This window comes from Blennius ocellaris (assembly GCF_963422515.1).
Source record: "Blennius ocellaris genome assembly, chromosome: 1".
Classification (NCBI taxonomy): Eukaryota; Metazoa; Chordata; class Actinopteri; order Blenniiformes; family Blenniidae; genus Blennius; species Blennius ocellaris.
This window is the reverse complement of record NC_137650.1, coordinates 11,975,854-11,995,039: the sequence shown is the minus strand read 5'-3', so window position 1 is coordinate 11,995,039 and position 19,186 is coordinate 11,975,854. Positions and strand designations below refer to the sequence as shown.

Below are 19,186 nucleotides of genomic sequence, written 5' to 3'. Positions count from 1 at the left end.
CTGAATTTGAATGCTGCGAATGCCGTCCGCCGTCCGTAGGAAACCTCACGGGAATAAAATATGAGCGTATCCATCATTTTCACACAACGAGTGATGTTAGTTTTTTTTTCCTCTTCTCCGTCTGCCTCTCTATCTCTCCTCCTTATCACCTCAAGTCTAGCCGTTTGAAAGCCGGCCGTGTGGCTCCTGTGTTCACAGTGGAAGCTGGAGGAAGGACTTAGGGAGTGGTTCGGGGGCCCTCGGCCTCGGCACTTCCCACCAGAGCAACCTCTGACCCCCGGTGCCATTAATCACTGGGCTCCTGATGGCCCTGTCCCTGGGGGAAAATCAGTCCGGGGCAAAGGATGATGGGAGGTGAAGCCTGCAGCCAATTACAGATTGGCTCAGAGCGAGCGAGTGGACAAATCAGGGCTTTACTGGGAGATGAAATAGTTATGTACCGGAGGCCTCGTGTCAGAGAGCGGCCTCGTGTCGCTCATGTTGTCTCCCAGTCACCTCTAAAGGAAGTGGAGCTGTAAGGTGCTATTGGCAGCAGGTATAACAGCTGAATCAGGGTACATATGAGGCAGAGGACTGCACTACTGCGATCAAAAGGGATGCTTTGCACCGGCCTAATTAAGCCTGTTTGAGCGAAATGTCTCCGGGGCTGGAAACGGAGCAGATGTTGAACACCAAAGGCAGGCGGCACGTCCATTCTCCCAAATGAGGGGAACTTTCTGCCCAACTGCCCAAGCATCGCTAATGTGATTTTTGGTCAATTACAGTATTATAAAAAGTGCTTTTCCAGTGGTTTCACATGTGGTCAGGTCACGGTGTAACGTGAAACCCGACTGATGTCACACGCTGACTAATTAATGCTGTTTTTTGTTTCAAAACCACCTCTGGTCCACTTAAGATATATTGATAGCTATTTGGTTTCTGCACAAGCACGTGCGTGTATGCACGCACACACACACACACACACACACACACACACACACACACACACACACACACACACACACACACACACACACACACCGTTTGTCCTCCTGTCGCGTATCTGACATTTTTTGGGGAGCCTCTTTCTTTATGTGCTCACAGGCTCATAAAGCAGCTCCTTGTAAATACATAAAATGTGATTTTGATTTGACAGCAGATGGTGACAAAAGTGCGGGCGTGAATTAAAGCCTGACTAACTGCTGGCCTGTCACAGTGGGGCCAGGAGCTGTTGTGTGTCATTTATTGTGCTGTCATTGTTCGCGGCCGGGCCAGTATGAAAACATGGCTTCCTGCTGACCTGCAGTTTAATTCACACATCAATAACCCCTGGCTGATCTCTGACCCCTCTGGTTGTACTAATTGTTTAATGCAGGATTGATGTGCAGCGCTGCATTAAATAACTGACAAAGCACTGGCTGCGAGCATTCCTGCTGCTTTGACGCGCTGCGTGCTCTGCTCCGGCTCAGAAACGCTCATCCATGTTGTGTGTTTGTTAGTTTTTGGTACACGTGATGCCACCTGTCCCCCCCCCAAACAAAACCTGATATTTGATTCACAGATTACCTCACAGACAGGGCATTCATTGGACTACATTTTAAACTGAAATAATTCCAACTTGATCACAATGTACTCGGACATCAGGACCCTGGAAATGAAGGAACAATGGCGATGCGTTTAGGTTATGCACATTCAAACCTCTTTGTAGCACCTGCCTGATTTATACCAAAGATAATGTCCCTCGTCTCTCCACCTATCTCTCTCACCCTGTTGGTTGCTAATTCGAATAATCTGTAAAAGGAGCCAGTATCTTGGCGTGGGCCTTCTTGTTTTGCTCTCCGTTAATTGGATCTGTAGATAAGATGGCTATTTTCCCAGAACAGAGCTCTCCACAGCTTGAACCAGCTAAATATTATTAACCTCATGTAGTACGTGTTGGTGCTGTGGCCATTGTCCTCTCGCCTATTCACACGTATGTTTAGTGTATTTAACAAAAACATTTCTATCTTCAGTACATTACACAAAGGTGCACCAGCAACATCTGAAGCCCTCCAGCCATTGTAAGGTTAATTTATGTGAGTGAGGATGGGCATTATAAGCGTAGTAAATGTAGGATTTTTACAGGAATCATCTAAAAACAAACACCAAAAAAAAAAAAAAAAAAAAAAAACACATTACATTTTACAGCTGTGTTGAACTACTTCTTTTGTGCTACAGGAGATGCTCGCAATTTTCTTCACAACGATGTCAGATTGCTTTGGGGGGGGGGGTGGAACTCACTGTATTAACCAGTATCAACCAGTTGGTAAAAGTCAACCAGATGTAGTTTTACAGGCCCCAGTGTGCAGCAGAGGTTTGTTTTGGGTCAGTGAATGCATGTCACAAGGCAAAGGTTTGGAGAATCGTCCTCCTTCAGTGAAGACTAAATCTAAATATTGAAGATCAGTTAAAGATTCACTGCAGGGGATCAACAATTCCACTCCACCAGGAAACACTTTGACTTCTGATGGCCGTTTGAAAAGATGTGCTTCCTTAAAAGAAAAACAACAAAACAGTCTTGTATATCTACAGTTTACATAAAGTAAGAGAAAAGTATTAAAACTCAAATATAAATGCTTGTACTATAATTTACTAAAGTAAATAAGATGACTGTAATGTAGTATCATAGCCATCAAAAACCACATTCACACATATTCCATGCACAGTGCATCATGATCTGATAGTTCAAAATGACACACTGTATCTATATCAGCTAAAGCTGTGATTTTTTCACAATCACACTCATGAAAGGAGGGGGGAAAAAGTATGTCCCCGTCACAGTGGGTGTAAAGAAGAGGCAAGTGAAAGAGCTATTTTGACGATTGAATCCAAAGTGTCAAATACAAAAGTGTTTGTATTTATCACAAATCATATATTTTGGGCAATAGCCAGCAAAACTGTACATTGCATGGTCACTTAATATCATGCCGCACTAATGAATCATGCAGTATTCAACTGCTTTTTCACAGCCACCCTCATGCTACCTTAGTCTATATGTAGCATGGGGGGCTACGTTAGTCTGTTTGCCGACCTGTATACAATGTACGTATTTACACCAACTGGCAATGTAACGTTAGTTGGCCGCACGTATGTTGTATTTCTGGATAAACTTGGGGGGGGGGGGGGGGGGTTAACGGATACAGCAGTAAAGACAACTTGGGTTTTTTAATCGCCATCATTACAGCATTAAGTAGGGCACTTCCAGGGTCAGTGACCTGGTGCTTTGACAGTGCTATCACACTCCTCTGATCTCCACAGTCCACAGGTCCATGTGCTCACCTGGGACTTTTGCACACGGCTTAAAGACATGTTGCTAACTTAAGAAAATGAATCAGGGCTAATCTTCATGCCCTGATCACACTCCTATTTCACAAAGTCATTAATGAGTCCAATTCCAGGTTAAGAGCAGCCTGTGGAGGGGCTGAAGGATTGACTGGCATTAACCGTGAGGGCAAATCTGTATAACTCCCCCTGCGCTGGGTCCGACGGCACCAACAGCAGAGGGGTGTGGATTTACTCGGTACAATCCTCTAAATGAGCTTCATTATACTGGCCTATCCAGGAGCCCCCCCACCCACTGCTGCCCTCGGATTAGCAGGTTGTCACAATCCCCAGTCCCCTTCTCTTGCTTCGTGCTTATGCTGGTGCACATTGCACTTTTTGATTCTGCTGCATACGAGAAGCGCCGCTCCGCGACTCCTCCCCTCCACGTCAGCCCACCACCACCACCTCCCCCTCATCCCCACACGTCCCCTCTGCAAGCTTCGCTGCAGATAAGCTGTTGACAAGATTAATGCATCTGTATCAAAAGTCTAGAGCCGCTTTGCTTTGTGTTGTTTGTGAATCTCCTTTTCCAGGTCAAGCCAGATTGCCTTAACTGGGCTAATATGTTTTCAAGCCAAATTTAACAGGCATGTCGGCTCGGCGGCATTCTGACAGCACTTAGATCAGTGTGGAGAGGTCACAAAATGATCCTTCACCACTGACGGATGATTGAAACGATGCACAATATAGAAATCTTTCTGTCTTCTTCTTTTTTTTCCCCCACCATAGTGGCTGTAGATCAGGATCAAAAACATCTGTGTAAATAAGATGTGATTTTATTCATTTTGCAGTAAAACATTTAACACAAAATTGCACACCAGAAAAAGAACAACACACCAGTGCACCCTACTAAAAAAGAAGAAGGTCGCCCAGCATTCCATGCAGCGGACCCCCAACAGTACAAACAAAACTCCACAAAGCTCAGTGCATCCGTGTGCGCTGATGAGTCTGCTGCTCCCAACTGGCAGGTTCCTGAGTCCTCATGTCTTCATTCAAGCTGCATTGTAAAGCTGCAAGTGCAACTTCCCCATGTTGTCCTCCACAGTCCAGAAACTGTTCAGTCCTGTGAGTGCTTGGAGCACGGCACAGCATGTAGCTTTTCAGCACTCTTATTGTCCAGATGTTGGCGTTTCAGTGGCGGCTGCATGCGACTGATCACGTAACATTTAACTGTCGAAGCTACAGATGCACTATATCGGTAAAGTACATTTAACCATCTACTTAAATCATCTGAGCACTACCATAACTGTACACATCTCAGCAGGGATAAGGGAATCAGTCGGCTATAAGAGGTTTCCTTCTCATTGAATTTGTACACATATCCATGTATTGAAATATCGTCATGCGCTGCAAAGCATTCGCACTGCCGCCAGCTATTTTGATTCTGATATTCAGCATTGATTTATTGATTTATTTTTATTGTCTTTTTTTTTCACTTTCTCTTTAGGAACCCCAGTCAACCGTATTCCCATCATGGCCAAGCAGGTGCTGGATCTCTACATGCTGTACAAGTTGGTGACAGAGAAGGGAGGCCTCGTGGAGGTCATCAACAAGAAGATCTGGAGAGAAATCACAAAGGGACTCAACCTGCCTACCTCCATCACCAGTGCCGCTTTCACTCTGCGCACACAGTGAGTCCACGCCCCTCAAGACAAGCAATCTAATTGAATTTGCAGGAGCTAAATGAAGAGTTTCAGGTGTTTTTCTTCTCGGCAGCAGGGAAACGCCCTCCTCGGGTAGTCAATGTGCGCGTAGCATGCGAGTCCTGTTGAAGCTTGCAGTATTGTTTCTCCTCTTGTGCAGCTGACATGTGCGTACTAGAATAGATACGCTCCTATGTTAATCAGATCAGTAATGATCAAAGTGGAAGAAGCTCGCGTTTTAGTCATGCGTAGAACTCGCTCAAGCAAGATCTCATGTGGAGCGTTCACACAGACCTTTTGGCATTTGAATCTGTTTGTTTTGGTGTGAGTTTGGATACCACGATGAGCCTGTGTATTTATGTACATACAAGTTTGTTTTCTCCTCCAGGCCACCTTCTTCCTTCACATTCACGCCCTGGGAGCATTACGTCACACATTAATTCCCATAGATTTATTGATGCCATGTGGGTCAGGGTTCACAGTGACTAAAGTGGGGTTTGACTGACGGGTTATGTGGCGAGCCTCAACTTAATAAAACAAAACAAAACCAAGAAATAACCTTGCTGCGTTGATGGAAACTCCTCAGTCGAGGTAACGCCTCTCGATTCCATCCACTAGCAGATAGACCTAATGAACCTTTATGTATTTTTAATGTCGCTGGGCTTTTGTGTAGCTCTGCTCCGCCAGCTCTTTCTAATGGATGCTGCTGCTCCTGCTTCTTATTGATCCTCAGTACTGCTATTCCACCATTATGCAGTCAGCATGCATAAAATGTTCATTTATGGCTTGGAAAGCCTCACAGCGCAGTGACTGCGCATAGTTGGAGAGCTTCTGCAATGTTGTCCAGGCTCACTTGACATTTGCCTGCATTGTGTCAGTGACTGCTTTGGCCACATTTCAAGCTATTTTCTTCATTCTTGTGAACGAAAAACTGGAAATTTATTCACTCATGTATGACCCGATTTTAAGTGTGATGGTCAAAGGTCACTGATCTCACTTAATAACTGCGCGCGTCACAGATGGGGCTGTAGCACACAATTTGACAGAAATAAAACTTCAAGTCTATAAATATTGACCAATAGGTTAAAGATCAACTTCACGGTGACATTTTGATGGTCATCAAAACGTTTTCCTGGACATCATTCTATTATTCATAGCTCAGAAGCATAATGGACCCTATTTTACATGTGGTAGGAAACTGAATAAGTAATCGTCATCCTGAATCCGATCATTCTCCGACTGTGTTTTAGAATTTGACCCGTCTTTGCCGCTATTCGTAACATTGTTTAAAGTCTTCGCCTTGCTATAGCCGGACAGACATGACAAGAACTAACAAGTTGAATGGTGGGCGGATGCAAACAAACACAAGGCGGTAATTCTAGTTATACCAGATCTTGCATTAAACTCATTGGTCCATACATTTAAGTGAGGCGCCTGCAGTGGGCTTTCTGGAGTAACCTGATTAGGCAGATGTCATGTTGGTTACTGAATGTTTCTTTCGCCGGCCTGGGAGGTGAGAAAAATGCAGGTGATACACCCGGTTTTATCTCTGAACTAACTTTATCCGCCTTGTGTCCACACAGTGTCCAACAGGCGTCCAACTGCTTTTCTTTTTTCTTTTTCTTTCTTTCTTTCTTTTTTTTTTTTTAGAATAACGTGCTTGGTTTCTACACACATATTGGCCAAATCAAAGCTGCTCGCACACTACTGTACCTTCAACCACTCTGTCCATGTGAATGTAGTGATTGTGATTTAGATAGAGGTTCATGTTGTCTGATCTTGTGTTACTTGTTTCTCTCCAGGTACATGAAATACCTGTACCCGTATGAGTGTGAGAGGAAAGGCCTCAGCTCCCCGGGCGAGCTTCAGGCGGCCATCGACAGCAACCGGCGCGAGGGCCGTCGCCCAAGCTACAGCAGCAGCCTCTTCCGCTTCTCTCCGTCTCCCAGCACGGCTCCTCACATTCTCTCCCCTCCCAAGATGCACCTTTCAGCTCTGGGTGCTGGAACCTCAGTGACCCTCAATGGCCTGCAGGCCTCTCCGGGGCCGTCTCTGAAGAAAGGCACTTTTGGTAACGTAACTCCTTTTTTATAATGCTTCATTTAAAATTCACTCTCCTAAAATGTCAGAAAAATCTTTTGAATCTGATAGGTTGAATTCAGATTGTTAAATAAAGGAAGAATAAACAGAATTTGGGGTTCTTGATAAACAGTCTGGCCCAGCAGCAAACACACAAAGGTCTGTATGTGTGTGTACAAACGATTTTAAAAACTGTCATTTGGATTGACACAAGTTATATTAAACTATGTAAATGTTTACTTCACAAACTGTAGCTGCTCTGTACATTTGGGTAAATGCTAGTATGACTGCACATGTGCCGGGACTGTCAAAGTATTTCTAGAGAATTACTGCCCCCTGTTGTGGTTTTGAAAAATTACACCATGGTCCAGTAATGGATAAAGATAATACCATTGTTTTGTGGGTTTTTTTAGGAGGGGGGAGTAGTTGTTTTTTTTTATTTCTTGTTTGGTTTAGTAATTGTATCACAAAGATGTTGCCTCATCATTGATTACTGTTGTTGAATATGTTTGATTGTGTGTGTTTGCGTTTGATTGGTGCACTAATCAGACACAACAATATGGCCACCTGATCAAATCCCACATTTGACAAGCAGATGTACTGTATATTCTGATTCCTTTCTGTCTGAAGCAGCATTACTTTCTGAAGCAGTTTGAGCTCCAGTAGCTTGTGTCTCTGATCGGACCACACAGGCCAGCTCTGAGCACGTCCACCACTTTACATACGGACCACTGCAGACCAGCAAGCCTCAACAAGAGCTGCTGCTTTGGAGATTCCAGTCGATGCTTCTGACGAGTCAAATTAAAAAATAAAGTATCTGATATTTCTGCCATACTCACAAGTGTCATGATAACAAGATAATCAGTGTGACTGACTACATCAGTCAGTGGTCATATTGTTATGGCTTATTGGGTTATGAGCATACACCATGCATGCATATGTGTGTGTGTGTGTGTGTGTGTAGTCCATCCAGATGTTTGAGTTCATGTGTGAAGCCTCAGGCTGTTGGGAGCCCTCACCTTTACTACTGATTAATAACACAGTTCCCACACCAGGGGGCCTCAGTATGAACTTTGAAGCTTCTCATCTACATCAGGAGGACCCTGTTGATGACTGTCATTACGCTGCGCTGTTATCTGATGCCACTTTGACGTGTTTGGAATGCGACTCTTTCACAAAACATTCATGATCTGACTTGACTAATGGACTGTGTTTTACATGACACTACTTTTATGTGTGGTCATATAAATAATCACGCGTGTTTGTAGTAACCAAGTCACTGTTGAAGTGTAACCCCGGAGCAACATCATGCATGTTGTGTCAGTTGTCCACCTCAGTACTCACAAATCAATGAAAAACAATACTATTATTAAAGACAGCACAACACAACATCAGTGCTCCCAGCAAAACTTTAATGTTTAACTTAAAGGTTATTATGGCACTATTTTAATTGTTCTGCCCATTCAAGAAAAAACTGTGCTGCATGTGGCCTCTAAACTGGTAAAGTAAGTAAACTTCATTTGTTTAGCACCTTTCTCACATATGAATCACACTGTGCTTTACCGCAGCAGTCCCCAACCTTTTTTGTGCCACGGACCCATTTAATGTCGGACAACATTTTTACGGACCGGCCTTAAGGTGTGGCGGATAAATATAACAAAATAAAATGATACGACCAACACAAAAACTGTGGTATTTTGTAAATATAATAATAAATGTGAATCCACTGTGTACTTGTATGTCCTCACTGGGCCTTTTCCCCTTTGCAAAGAAACTTTCCAAAGACAACTGTTTTTTTTACTCATTTTGCTGCTTGTGGGTTTAATATCGGTGCTAATGTGTCACGTGACTGAGACCAGCGTGGGTCATAGACGGATGTAACAGAGAGAACTCGGTCATTTTTCAAAATAAAAGATTATTTCAGACTCGGATAATAAATAAAAACGGAATAATGTAAGTTATTTATTCTTTCTGTGCGGCCCGGGGGTTGGAGAACGCTGCTTTACGGCACTAAAAACAGAAAATGTGTTTGGCTCTCTACCTCACATGCATGTTTTTGTACTGGAAGAGAACTCCAACATGAACATGGACATCATGCAAATTCCACACCCAACCTGGATTCATTATTTCATACAGCATGACAGAGACAGAGTGAGTGAGGGCCAGCTTTCATACTGCAGCCTCAGATAATCTAACCTGCACTGGGATGCTTGTATCAACATAAAGGTCTTCCCATGTACATTGAAATATTGAGACCTATCAACTCTTTCAGCAATCTGCTCTGGGTTCCTAATGATGTCGGTCTCCCTGGATGAAGACTGACCCCCAGACAGTCACTTTAACCTTGTCTACATTGTTTTTTTGTTTTTTTTTTAGCCTCCATAGCCACACAAATTCATTCACCAGGTTGTTTTTCAACTAAATGTGTTTGTGTCTCTCTTGCAGATGACCTGACCCCTTCAATCATGGCGGCGAGACCCTCCATGGCCTTAGCCCTGGGTCAGCAGCAGGTGGCTGGTTTGGCAAGAGCCGCCACGCTGGAGCAGCTCAGAGAAAAGCTGGAGACCGGCGGAGGAGAGGGACCGGAGAGGAAGATGGCTCGTCTGGCAGAAGAGCAGCAGCGCCTCATGCAGCAGGCTTTCCAGCATAACTTGCTCGCCATGGCCTCCCAAATGCCCATGAACCTGCGGCTGGGAGCACCGACCATCACCACCAGGGGTCAGTGTGGAGTCATGTTTGTGTCAGCAAGTCTCAGATGATCCACATTTTCCAGAAATATGAATAAACATTTTCAGGCTTCATCAAGAAGAACTGGATCATGTTGCTTATCCCCATCAATTAAAAAATGCTTTCAGTTATTATTATAATGTCTTTCAACAGGAAACAAAAAGTAGCAGTGACCTTTCATTGGTCATGGAGTGACCAATGAAAGTGATGCTGAAGTGATGCTGAAGTTTAGGTTCCTCCATAGATTGTTTAAAACCACATAAAGAAAATTGATAAAGATGTGTTTGCGTTTCACTTAAATTCAGTGTATGTATACATATTTTATCATGCTGCTGGTATTATGTACTGTGAGTTACTTTAGCACCCAGTCAGTCCTCGATCAGCCTTGAATTTTTGTGTCTCCTGGTAAAATGTTGAGGAGCCAAAAGGCCTGTTCCCTGCAAAATGACCACCTTCCTCAGCAGACGTGAACTCAACATGCCCAGTAAAAAGTCCTGCATTTATTGTCTGCAACTTCAAGTTGCAATGTAAAACACGTCATTTGTAAACCTTCCGTTTCTGCAGGAGCAATTATATTTTGTATTATACATTCATGTTGAACTTGAGGGTGAAATCAGGTCCTGTGTATCCACAATACAATGACCCCTTTATCCCTCCTTCAGACGAGAAGCAGCAGGACATGTCTCTGAGCATTTCAACCAATGGAAATGCCAGCATCACTGTTTCTGTGGAGGTTAATGGCACAATCTACTCAGGTATATATGAGAGAGGCAGAAACTTTCCATTGGAGGTGATCTTCATAGGGAAGTTATAATGTTCTCCTGTTGTCCCGCAGGAACCCTGTTTGCCCAGAAGACCGGTGGTGCTGCTGCTGCCGCTGCGGCTGCTGCTTCGGCCTCCCCTGCTGGAACCAGCACCAGCTTTGGGTTCTCGGCACCCCCAGCTCAGACCCTCAGCCCAGCGTCCTCCTCCTCCTCCTCCAAGGGCCCCAGCTCGGCTGAGCCGGCCCCCAGCGGGTCGCCCTAACTCGGGCCGCCCCACTCGTACCTGCTCCCTGAGGCCCCTCCCGTTCCTCTGAGAGGCCCAGCTTAAATATACAGTACAATGAGAATAAGAAACTGTTGCACAACAAATACCTCATCAACCCTGTCATCCTCTTGGCTGTCCAATCATGAACACAGAGCCTGAGAATATTTTACAACACGTTTTCAAAACGCACTGCTATGCATTTAACACACACACACACACACACACACACACACACACACACACACACACACACACACACACACACACACACACACACACACACACACACACACACACACGTACGTTAATCCTCACCCAGATGCTAAACACAATCAGCTCAGCCAAAACCCACTGACAGGTGTAGTCACAACTGAACTTGAAAAGTTTTATCTTAGGACATTTTGTTTGTTTGTTGCCATTATGTTGTCTTTTTTGATTTTGTGTTTTAGAATGATTTTATTTTATTTCTTTTTTTTTTTTTCTTTTTTTCTTTTTTTAGTTTTTCTCTTTTTACATACCTCAAATCAAGTAACCTGCAGTGGTGTCTTTACCTCAGGAGCTGTAGTATATTTAACCTGAATCAACTTTATTTTTGTATGCTTTTTTTTTGTGACCTAGTTGCAATCAGGGGAAGTCAGGTAACTCTCACCAAACGGAAACCTGGTGTACAGAGACACCCCACCTTCGCAGTGACAGGCCTCCCGACCGGCGGCCACTCAGGTTTCTTTTTACACTCTGTAGCCTTGCGCTGAACTCAAGCTGGTGAACGATGGGATGCTGTGGATCAGCACACTAAATACCTCATTTCATAACTGCCCTCAGCTGAGATCACGTGAAGTCCATTAGTGCAGGTCTCACAATCAGGTCGCAAGTCTGCACAAGCCGTCTTTAAAGAATCAGCGCACAAAGCCAGCGAAGGTTGGGGGGGGCTACGCTCATCCACCCACCACACGCCTGGTAGTACACAGAGATACACAATCACCGCTCCAGACTGTCGCGAGCAGGCGGGCAGTCAGGCGGCGTCACCGTCGTGGTTCCCAGACCTCATACTGGCCTCTCTGCTTTGGAGGGCGTCTCTCTCAGGAAGCAAAACAAGCTATCACTGTTAATTTAAAGAGAAACGTTTAGAAAAAGGAAAAAGAAAAGGATTCACACCTGAAGAATGCACAAACCTACTCGACTGTTTCCGAAATACCTCACGAGACTCTCCGAGAAGGAGAGCGACACTACATACCTCATTATGGCTGGCCAGCCAACCGAGACTTGATGCCCCGAGAAAATCCCGCCTGATGCGCCCGACGTGTGGACGCTGCCGGTGTTTTTGTTTTTTTTGTTTTTGTTTTTTTTCTTTCCTTTTTTCCCCTGGGTGGACAAACAGCTGGGATGGGACTGCTATCTTTCTCCTGTATTTACCTGTAGAACCTGTTTCATGCTTGCTCCTTGAATTTTATTTTATTTTTTCTGATAAGAGTGATATATCTTCTTTTTTCAGGGAGGAGGAACAAGAAAAGTGAGTTCCTCACCAATGTGTAGATTTATAGCGTTGTTGAAAGGTTTCAGGTCACGGTGGGGGGCGAAGAGAGAGAGAGAGAAAACGACCATGTTAACCTTAAATCTGACTGCTGGGCTGCAGTCAATCTCACGGCGAAATGATATGCATGTGTACAATCATGTGACCAGTGTTTTTCTAACGACTCGATCCCCTGGTTATTGCACAGCTAAGATACCAAAGAAGAGCCCCACTGTTGAGCCGCGCCTGCAGCAGTGCAGCAAGACGCAGGTTTCTTCTGGACATCCAAGGAAGGAAAATGTCACATCTCATGGTGCATTCATGACCAACTGGGAAATGGGAACGTTTTGACCTCAGGAGTGGGGGAAAAAAAGAAAAAAACATCAAAATGCAGTCAAACTTAGGAGATCTGTAAGAATTGAGAATAGAAGTGGCTCTAAATAACGGCCTTTGTCCATCGACATGGGAAACAATGATGGGCTTTGTTATGAAATGACCTTAAAGTGACAACAATCAGACTCCATTTATGTATTTAACAAGATACAGAGATCGCAGTATTTCCATAAATATAAAAGTCATTCTATCAACGATCATTAGTTTCTCGGCATATTTTCAACCTTTTGTTGGTTTATGTTTGATGATAACATTTACAGTGACCGATACCTCTTGTCGCGAAGTAGGGATTTCCCCAACAGGTAACTCTCCAAGTTCCCAGCTCCATGAGAGCCCAATAACCTTTCAGTCTGATTTTCAGTGGGAAAACCGTGACACATAGAATAGACCCATTTAAAACTGGATTTAAAGGCTCGAAATGTGAAGATATGACTGGCACAGATTGGCTCCTTGTAGTTCATATCCAATTATCCAGAATAGAGAGCCAGACGTGGCGACTCAGTGAGGTGGTTCCCTGTTATAATCCTGTTCCGGGCTCAAGGGGATCATTTGTAGCACCACAGTCGTCGGGGGGGACTCCCACTTCGTGATAATCAGCTGGACTTTGACTGTACCTCCTAATGTAAAATACCTTTCTCCCTTTAAAGTAACTTTTTAGCATTTTTGGAAACGCTGCAAAGGTGGAAGAAGAACTTTCTAGCTTTATCTGTGTTGAATGTGAGGCGCTGGCACTGTCTGTAGAAATCTGTGGAAGCCCAGTGGGATCCCAGGCCTTGTCGCTTATATTGGATTGTATTTTAGCCATCATCCGTGCAGGTGCTTTGCGGTGCAGTTTCGAGTCTCTCAGGCTTTCGCACCCCTGTACGACACAAACTGTATTTTCTAAAAGGTGAGAACTATATAGATGCTGCCTTAAAATGTAGTTGCTGGTGAGATCCGTTCGGCTGCTGCTCGACTGGCCGGAGGAAGAAAAGAAACGAGAAGAACCTTCTCGTCAGGCTTATTCCTTTCAGAGAGTCGTCACTAATGACTTTTTCTTCTTTGGGGACACAGTTTCATCAGACATGAGACACCCTGTTGTGTTGACAGTGGAGTTTTAATATTTATTCATGTTATTTTATTTTTCATGGTGGACCTTTAGAGCAGTCGAGCTCAACTCAGACCTTTTCTGTTGCATCTGCAGAGGCTGTTTGATAGTATACAGAAGCTTCACTGCCTGTGTGAGTGTGTGTGAGCGAGTATGTGTGTATGAGCAGATTCAGTGTTAAGCGAGTGAACTGACCAGGCTTTTGTTAAAAGTTTTTTAAAACTGTTCAAACGTGCTGCAGCCCCCTGCAGACTGGAGCTCAGTATTTGACAATGATGCAGTTGAAGATTGTTCACTTCTCGTCAGCATGTTGCATTTACGATCATGATGGAGGATGTTTCTGCACTTCCTTGTATCTGTGTCAGGAATTTAATTTGGTCTCCACATGTGTACACAGCTGTGCGTGTATCTGCACAACCTCTTAGTTCATGTTTTTATGTCCAGTGTCAAAGAGCCAGGCTGTGAAGGCTACGTAAAATTTTTACTCTGCGAGCTGCTTCTCCACACTCTTCATGGTCTTCACTGCTCCTCACCTGTTGCACCTCTGGCCTTTAATTCACAGACAACTACTTTAACTAAAGCTTGGAAACTTAATACATCCCTTATCAGTTTCAGTCAAATTCACAGCTCTTTCGATCGCATTTGTTAAACTTCAGGCTTAATTTTCACCAATGATGAGAGGATTTTTGGTTTATTTTTAAAAAGTCACCCAAAACTAATCAGAATTTGGAGATTCAAAAAAAGAAAACCCCCCAAACATGTCACTTTAAAAATGTCAACGTTGTCCTGCCAGTATATTCAACATAATTCAGCGAACCAGCACTCAAACTGCAAAATACATTGCTTAAAGTTTACACACAGTACCTTGGAAAGCTAAAATGAAATAAAATGATGATGATTTATTGACTTTCCAAGCAACCATTTACAATGTATATGCTGCGATTTTCGTTTTGCATGTAAATCAGTTTCCCGGAGCAAATCCGGTTTCTGTTCAGAAGTGAGCAGGTTTACGTTTCCCTGCTCATGTGTGGTTAATAATGCTGGCAGTCAGATCCTGCAACGCTTATCTCAAGACACGTCTGCTCTCAATCAGACCATCTCTTCTCGACTCTTAATTCTCAGAAAACGTTCTGACCTTGATAAGTGACACTGCAGCCAGCCACCAGGGGGCGAGATATTATGGCTGTGGATGAGATAAGTAAAAAAAAAAAGCCATCACTCCACTAAGTCTGCTTGGCTCACTGTGTGAGACGATTCTCTTTGTGTGTGTGTGTGTGTGTGTGTGTGTGTGTGTGTGTGTGTGTGTGTGTGTGTGTGTGTGTGTGTGTGTGTGTGTGTGTGTGTGTGTGTGTGTGTGTGTGTGTGTGTGTGTGTGTGTGTGTGTGTGTGTGTGTGTGTGTGTGTGTGTGTGTGTGTGTCCACTCAACCCACCTGACCTCGTCACACCACAATACCTCAGTCCAGTGGGCCTTGCTCGCTCGCTGCCGCGTGCATTTGAGGAACGAGACCTGAACAGAAGCTGTGGTCACTTGGCTGAATGCTTTGGATTTGGTGTTGCTTTTTCTTCTCTTTTTTTTTTCCCTTCTTTTTTTTTTTCCCCCACTCTCTTTGTTGTTCTCGTCAGTAACTGCAGGCAAAAGGTCTCGTCACTCAGGAAGCTGTGAAGTCTGCAGAACCTTCTTTGTCTCTACGATGATGATTTTTTTTTTGAGTTAATTCAGTTTGAAATTGTTTTAAAAGAAAAAAAACTAACCTGATCTGTGTAAAAACAGGTGCATATGCAAGTGGTTATTGAATACCTCATTTATCAATTTAATGTTCTTGTTTTGGCTTGTACAATGCTCCGTATATTAATTCAACTGTGGGGTTTGTGCATATTTTTGTACTGTTATTATTATTATGGACATGATAATAATGATATTACTGATATTATTATAGTTTTCTCTTTGATTAAAACAAAAAAAAAAAAGTAGGACAAAACACCCGAATGCTTGTAAAAACTGGTTTGTGCTGATTGTATTTAAGAGGAGCACTTTTCCAAAGTGGTTTTCACACATTCAGTTTTGTTCATATTAGTTAATATAAAGATATGGTTCTCAGGGCTTTTAACTTGTATGTCATGATAAAGTTTTACTTTATATCTTATTTGCCTGTTTCGCTTGTTTTTATTTCTCGTGCTGCTGACATGTGATAAGCATATCTCACTGTTCAATATGAAGTTTCTGCTTTGCTGTGACGCCCTGATTTAATCTGAGTGGGTGTCACACCCTGACGGGACCCCCTGCTGTTAGAAACTGTAGCTTTCCCACGTCATGTTTAGATCACTAGCTTCAGTTTGTTCTCTTAATATGAAATGCACGAGTCACCCAAATTTATTTTGGAATATTCAAATATTGTCTTGTGACTGTGATGGCAACCACTTCTCGGGAAACCCTCTCGCGCTAAACTGGTCGAGAAGCAGTGACTCGTTAAAGGCCTTTCCCATCACCCACGTGGATCTGTAAAGCTGCCGTGCTCAACAAACCAAAAGTGGGATAGTTCCTGATTTATTTTGACTTATTTTTGGTTCAGTGCAGTAATGGTGACAAACCAGCAGTATTCCCACATGAAATTCTCAACAAAAGTGTCAAATGTCCAAAAGCGCTCCAAGGGTTGTTTCTAAATTCTTCTGAAATTCCACTGTAGCCTCACATGCATCTTCTCTGGTTTCTGGTATCGACTTCCACGAGTTACACACATATCACATTCTGCCATGAGGCAAACTGGTTCCCTATGTCTTCCCATGTAAGAGTAACAAATTAGTATAATGATTTGCTTTGAACAAAACAAAAAGTTATGAGGCTTGTCTAAATTGATCACAGCGTGACATAAACAAAATAAAATCAGAGATGGAATATTAGTAATTGGTGAGTGTTGTGCGTTAGAAACAGCCTGATCAGGTAAAAGCAGTTTAAGTCTGGATGTTTTTGCCAAATGTGGATCAGACCTGGAGCAGACATTTCATTAAAAAAAAAAAAAGAAGGGATTTATGACGGCAGATTTCTCAGTCAAACCAAAAAGTATCTAAAAATGACCCCTTATTAAACATCTACTTATAAAATGTGAATTTACTGTTAAACTACTAAACGTATTCAATATTACATAAACTGTCAATATCATAAATTGATTTATGATTTGAAAATTGTCACTTCTTAGGTTTGAGTAAAATGACATACTTGAAATAATTACACAAAAGTACATGTGGGCATATTGGTTGCGGTTCTGAGTATTTGCAGTTCTTTTTATCAACATTTATCTGTTTAAATTGATTAAAGTGCTCATATTTGATTTCTTGTTAAAATATCTCATCACACCGTGTTTCTTAGATTCTGTGCGATCTTATTTATTTTTAAGGTTTTATCAGGCTGAACTGTGTGAATTCAGAAAACAAGTCCAGTGAAACATTTATGAAAAGGAGCAACACACAAAACAGAGCAGATTTTTTTCCCTAAACTTTATTTAAACAACTGCGTCAGTCCAGAACACAGGCTTTATGAAGTATTCAGGACAGGCACTCAGAAAATGTTGGCTTCAACACTGATGCAGATATCTGCTTGATCGGGAATCTTCGGTAAAGAATTAAAAAAAAAAAACTAGGTGAGCTTTCTATGACATATCTGCCCACCATTCTTACCATTTACCATGATAAACATCATGACCTCAGAAGTTCTGAGATGTAAAGACCTTTGAAACCAAGAACAATTTTGACACTTGGCACACCTCAGCGAGGCAGGACGAAATGTCGATGAAATTTTGCGCCATGTTCGTATTTTCATCCGGTAAGAATTAGCACAGGTTTTAACTTGCAACATTGTGATGAACCGGAACATTACAACTTCATTTTTTGCAAGAAGGTGAAGTCATTCTGATTTGGGAACATTTCAAAGTAAAGCAGGTGTATGAGGGCAAGAAAGTCAAAGCTCTGCCCTCATAAATACTCTACGGATAAAAGATTTATTATATCTAACATTTAAATATTTCACAAGATTAACGGTAAAGTACTCAATCTTTATATTACATGATGATTTAATAAATACATTTTCTCTATGTGTTTGATGCGAGACACTGGATTTACACAACTGGTAACAGTGAGCCGGTAACTTTATATTCATACCTCCAACATGTCAAATAGATCTTATTGATATAATCATCATAATAATAGATTTCCTTTAACATCTTTACATGAATTACAAACTTAAAATAGACATGTAATTTTTTTTTTCTCTTCTCTCAGCTCGAGTTCAAATAATTTTTGAAACACTCTCTCTGCTCTGCACTTCAACACAAAGTTGTGGCTTTATACAAATCACCTATTTCACTCTTTCTTTTCCCCTGCGTGGAAGAAGTCATCGTACGCTCAGTGTCATGCATCACGTCCCTCGCTCTACCGCGCGTCGTCTTCCTGCCCCACATGTTTCCCCTTTTCACACTGCAGTTTCAGTGGTGAACATGCAAACAAACCATGTGACCATTGCTTCAAAAAGAGTCATCAACAGGGACATTGAGACGTCTGTTTCCTTACTTTGAAACATGGTTGGGTTTTTTTTAGATCCTTTATTTTGATACACATTTTTTTCCAATGTATCTAATAGATGCATTCACTTTTGGTGAGATTTGCCTGAAGCAGAGTGATTGCTGTTTATGATTGATGTTTATGCCTCCATTCATGTTTTCTGCACTACATAACACCAATTGTCCCGCTAAGGCAGGTGAGATCAGACACCTTGAGGATCAGTAAACATGATCAGCCACCAAATCAACTGTTCATTTAACCTTCATTGTGGCCTTTATATGACAGCGATCAGCTGAGACGTAACACGATTCATGACCAAGCTTCAAATCAGTCATCTTGCTTCTTCCACGTTGGCTACGGATTTACACAAAACACAGAATCCAGTGACTTCTAAGAAATAAAGTTCAAGAAAAGTTCATGAAGTGACAAAAATAAGACAATGCAGAAAGGTTGCCTAAAAATGGAAGAGACTTCTGCTCTCTTTTTAAAGCTGCCTTCAGTGAGTCAAAGGGCTGCAGGGAGAAAAAAGAAGATGTCTCAACTTTGTTTCTCGATCTCAGCATTTCACAACATGACTATGAGAATGAAGGCTGTTGTAATTTGAGGTTCTCCATCTGAGGTAGAGTTCAAGATGATGGAAGAAAAAGTGCTGCAGTTTAAGGTGCTTGAAGGAGTTTTCATAGAAGACAAACGGATGCATCAAACTCACAGTGCAGGTTGACGATTTCCCAAGAGAAGAGAGAAATGAAAAGCCCTGATCTCATGTATGACCTGCATAGATGTGGATTCAGTATTTGCCATTTCAGTTAATCATGAAAAATCAT

General features: G+C 42.6%; 1 protein-coding gene across 1 annotated transcript in view; it reads left to right on the top strand.

The window, feature by feature from the left end:
• LOC308137784 (AT-rich interactive domain-containing protein 3B) overlaps positions 1-10,817 on the top strand; it is a gene marked incomplete at its 3' end in the record, with an annotated part of 57,748 nt that extends 46,931 nt beyond the window's left edge. Inside the window, exons 5-9 of the mRNA XM_080506625.1 lie at positions 4,790-4,973; positions 6,788-7,056; positions 9,510-9,782; positions 10,454-10,546; positions 10,627-10,817. Of these exons, the coding sequence (XP_080362751.1) occupies positions 4,790-4,973; positions 6,788-7,056; positions 9,510-9,782; positions 10,454-10,546; positions 10,627-10,817 (1,010 nt within the window). The remainder of the gene's footprint in view (positions 1-4,789; positions 4,974-6,787; positions 7,057-9,509; positions 9,783-10,453; positions 10,547-10,626) is intronic.
• Positions 10,818-19,186: the final 8,369 nt, after the last annotated feature.